Genomic DNA, 4,200 nt, shown 5'->3' with positions numbered 1-4,200 from the left:
AGTTATACTAAAGGTCTGGAACATGTCTTTGAAATTTATAATGCTGTTTTAAGATTAAATGGGGTAAAATTGCTTCAAGATGATCTCAAGAAAACACTAAGCACTCTATTCTGCTGAATGTCCTTTTATGAGTCCCTCTAATTGGTTTCAAGACATGTGTCTAAAAATCTGAAAGATCTTCCAGTGAGCCTGTCAGTGGCACAGGGCACCATGACAGCCAGCAAGAGGGCTGTGGATGGGGCAATGCTCACACCTTGCACTGAGCCAACAGGAACCAGGTGCTGGCACAGCACACAGCTGCCTCATACAGGCCCTGAACCTCCTTAACCTTGGAGAGGATTAAATAGCACATAGTTATTTGTGTATATTGCTTGGTGGTCAGGTCCCCCATGGAAAGTTATTTATGTGGTGCTGGTATGACACAGGACCTTTAATTTCCAGATTGCACTGCCCCAGTATGTTCGAGCCTGGGCAGGACAGAGTCACACTGCAGGATGGGTCTGGTGGGACTGATCAGGATATTGGTAAGCCAGTGGGGCTCTTCATGCCTCCAACACATGCATGCTCTAAGTCCAAGGGCTGTCCCATAAACACAGGGCAATGTGCTTTGTGGCCAGGATAGTGGGGCTCGTCTGCCAGCAGTCAGGAAAGGGGCACTTCCATCAACTGTGCACCTCCCAGGAAGGTGAAAAAAGTGAAAGGTTAAAAATTTCTACCCTCCTGAGGAGGAAATAAGCTTAGGGAAGCATCAGGCTGAACACATGAAGAGGCCTCTAGAGGGGAGGGATGCTGGCAGAGCCGTGAGCCTCTGCCTCATCCTGCTCAAAGCCACTACTCCTGCCCTCCTTCAAAACTGATATCCCACTGGTGCAAATTAGATAAGAATTGGCTCGGGGTCTTTAATTGTGATTTTTATTTTTAATTTGCATAATTAGACGGGTAATGGACTATTTTTTCAGCCTGGGGACTGCTCTGAGGTCGTTAGTGCTGGCTCTGGGAGATCACCATCTGTGTGCAGAGGGCGAGGGCTGCGGGCAGCCTGACGAGCCTCCTCTGGCTAGTTCAGACCTCTCCCCACTTGAACCCCAGCTGCCTTCCCGAGCCACCCAAGGGGGTACAGCCTCACAAAACATCAGTCATCTGTCCCGGCTGGTGTCCTCAACAGATGCAACCGTTTAGGAGAGTGTGGTGCTGAGGGGAGATTAATAGGGTCTGGATTTTAGAATGACTCCCATTGTGTTAGCTTTGTCTTTAAGGAAAGAAGATTAAGATAGAGCAAAAAGAGAGGCAATGCAGCAGAGCCAGGTTTGTGCTTCCCAAGTTTTGGGGAGGTACCTGGAGGCAAGCAAGGCTGGAGGGACTCCACTTGAAGGAGTTGGACAGGTACTTGGAGGACTTGAAGGTCCTGGAGCATGGATTAGGATGAGACTGACAGGGTGGCTGGGAGGAGAAAAAGAAGATTTGAGCCTTACTGAAAATTTCACAACCCTGAAGTCCACCTCCTTGCTTTCCACATCCTTATGACATCTCCCCTTCTTTTCTATCCCCTTCCTGATCCTTCCCAAGCCTGTTTCCACAGCCCTAGATGGCCGTGACACTCTGTATACCATTATTCTCTCTACTTCAGACTTTGCTGCTGCAAGTTTTATTTTGCAGCTGTGACAAGAACAAAATAAATCTTCATTCTGGGGATGGCAAAATTCCCTGTAGCCTGCATGCTGAACAGCCTTGGGCTGGCCCTGCTGCTGCATCTTGTTCTACTTAAACTGCTGCTTTTAATAGACCCAAAATGTTTGCTTTGGAAAAGGTGTTTCCACCTCCTCCAGCAGAGCCATGTGCACTGGTTTGTTTGTGTCAGACATGGCCTGGCCCCAGGCTGTGCTGCCAGGGTTGTACTGGGTCAGCTCACAAGGCACCATCACCATCAAACCACCCAGCTGGACATCTCCTTAGACTTCAGGCCAGTGGAAGCTGGAGATTGTTTAGAGTGGGTTGAAATGTCTCATGAAAGCACATTTCAGATGCCAGCTCCTACCCTTAATTAACCCTTTAAAATGGGACTTGTCCATAAGGATCCGTAAAAGATTTTAAGAGTGGTAATTTTTCACATTGAAGCTGGATGGCAGGAGTTAACAAAGTGGTTCTCCTTTATACTTTTATCACTTTTCCCTTACAAGTTATCCATGGCCAGTGGTATTTCTCATCAAGTATCTTTTGGCAGACATTTCAAATATTGCTAGGAATAAATATCTGAAAGGTGTTCCATGTAAGGTGTGGATCTCAAAGCCACACCAAAACTTTTGGCTGGGTAATGCTGTCCAGCTGCCTGCAAAAATCCTAGTGTGATTTTGGGCTGTGAGTGTCAATGTGAGCTTGAAATAGTGGCACACAAAAAATGGGACATTTTCTCTGCAGCAGTGATTTGTAGGACCGCTGATTCTCCCCTCCCACCTGCTCAAATACAGTTTGGTGGTGAACAAGGCTGAGGAGAAGCCAAGACCCCTGTGAGAGCAGCTCTCCTCCCATAGTCCCTGTGCATTCAGCAGCAGAAGGTGGGGAGGAGTGGATTGGGGTGGCTGTGCTGAGTTTTGGCGTTCTAGGGAGCAGGCACCATGATGGGCTATGCTGCAGCACCTCACCACCCTGCCCTGGCAGCTCTGCATGGCTGCTGTGTCTCAAAACCCAGACTGCCACTGCTGTTTTGGGATCTGACCACCTCCTGAGAGCACACGGCTTTGCTGGTGCCTGAAGTTCCATCAGCTCCACACAGAGGCACCCCTGGGCCTCAAAGCAATTGACAAACCACAGAAATGCTTCTTCAGGGCAGTATTTATTGCACCAAAGTGCTCTCCCAGAATATTCAGGATGAGCTGTGTCCTTCAGATGTCCCCGTTCAGCCAGCGGTTCTTGGCTATCTGCCCCGCGCCGGGCCGGGAGGATGGGGTGTACTGCAGCAGCTGCGTGATGAGGGCTTGGCAGGGCTCCGGCAGCGGGGGCAGCTCCTCTGGGTACATCACCCCCTTCTTCTGCAGCTGGGGCATGCTCTGGATGTTGGTATCATCAAAGGGAAGGCTGCCGACCACCATCATGTAGAGCATCACCCCCAGGCTCCATATGTCGTACTTCTTGGCGTCGTAGGGGATGCCCATGAGCACCTCTGGGGAGGCGAAGGCCGCCGTCCCGCAGAACGTGGTGCTCAGGTCTGGGTAGCCTTTGAGCTCCTTGCTGAAGCCGAAGTCGCTGATCTTGGCGCGGCGGCCGTCGGCCGAGAGCAGCACGTTCTCGCACTTGAGGTCGCGGTGCACCAGGTTGCGGTCGTGCAGGTAGCGCACGGCCCTCACCACCTGCACAAAGATGTCCCGGGCATTGGGGGCGCAGGGCAGCTTTCCCAGAGTCTCCAACATCTGCAGCAGGGTAGTGTCCATGGCCTCCATCACGATGTAGAGCTTCCTGTTACAGGCCTCGATGAGCTCGAAGACGCGCACGATGTTGGGGTGCTGGATCCTACGCACGATGGAGAGCTCCCGAGGCAGAAACTTGAACACCATGACTCGGGATGCTCGCTGCCGGTCCACCACCTTGACGGCCAGGGGCCCCTTGTGTTTGCTGGAGGTGGCCGCTTTCACCTTGGAGAAGCTGCCCTCCCCGAGTGTCTGACCCAGCCTGTAGCCTAGCTCATTGAGTAGCCTCTCTCCTCCGTCGGCCTTTGGCATGGTCTGTGGTGCCGGTGGGCTTGTTTGGAGCTGCTGTTCTGCCCCAGCATCGGGAGGCTGTATTGTCTGCTGCATGGTGGCTGCTCACCTTCGTCTATGGCAACCAACCCCTGCTTCCACACTCCACCTGGGCATTGTGATGGATGGAATGTTGTGTGTGACAGGTCCTCTGGGAGGTGACGTGGGCGCCTGGTGGGTTCCCTCTGCTCAGGGGTGCCCCTGGCATGCCTGCATGCACACAGGGGACGACTCTGCTGGGGCTGGATGTTTTAGAGATTTTACCCTTCCAGCCTCTTCGAGTTCTCAGCATAGGGCTGTGTGGATGAAAGTTCAAATGTCAGCTTTCTGGGGTCAGGGACCCATTTGGGGTCCTATACCAGTTTTCTGCAGGGTATTAGTTGCATTAAAATCCAAACTACACAGAGTGGTACAGGGGAGTCAACCACTGGCACTAACTGTGAACCACCTTGGCTGGCTATAAATATAA

The 4,200-nt window shown here is 51.8% G+C and overlaps 1 protein-coding gene across 1 annotated transcript; it reads right to left on the bottom strand.

Annotated features, from left to right (window-relative positions):
* Positions 1–2,760: 2,760 nt before the first annotated feature.
* Positions 2,761–3,921, bottom strand: TSSK6 (testis specific serine kinase 6). Its single transcript, XM_021531411.4, has one exon. The coding sequence runs from the start codon at positions 3,786–3,788 to the stop codon at positions 2,880–2,882; it is 909 nt and encodes a 302-aa protein (XP_021387086.3). The 5' UTR covers positions 3,789–3,921; the 3' UTR covers positions 2,761–2,879.
* Positions 3,922–4,200: the final 279 nt, after the last annotated feature.

The sequence above is a fragment of the Lonchura striata genome, chromosome 7 (genome assembly GCF_050655825.1).
Source record: "Lonchura striata isolate lonStrDom1 chromosome 7, ASM5065582v1, whole genome shotgun sequence".
Classification (NCBI taxonomy): domain Eukaryota; kingdom Metazoa; phylum Chordata; class Aves; order Passeriformes; family Estrildidae; genus Lonchura; species Lonchura striata.
This window is presented reverse-complemented; position numbering and strand designations above follow the sequence as displayed.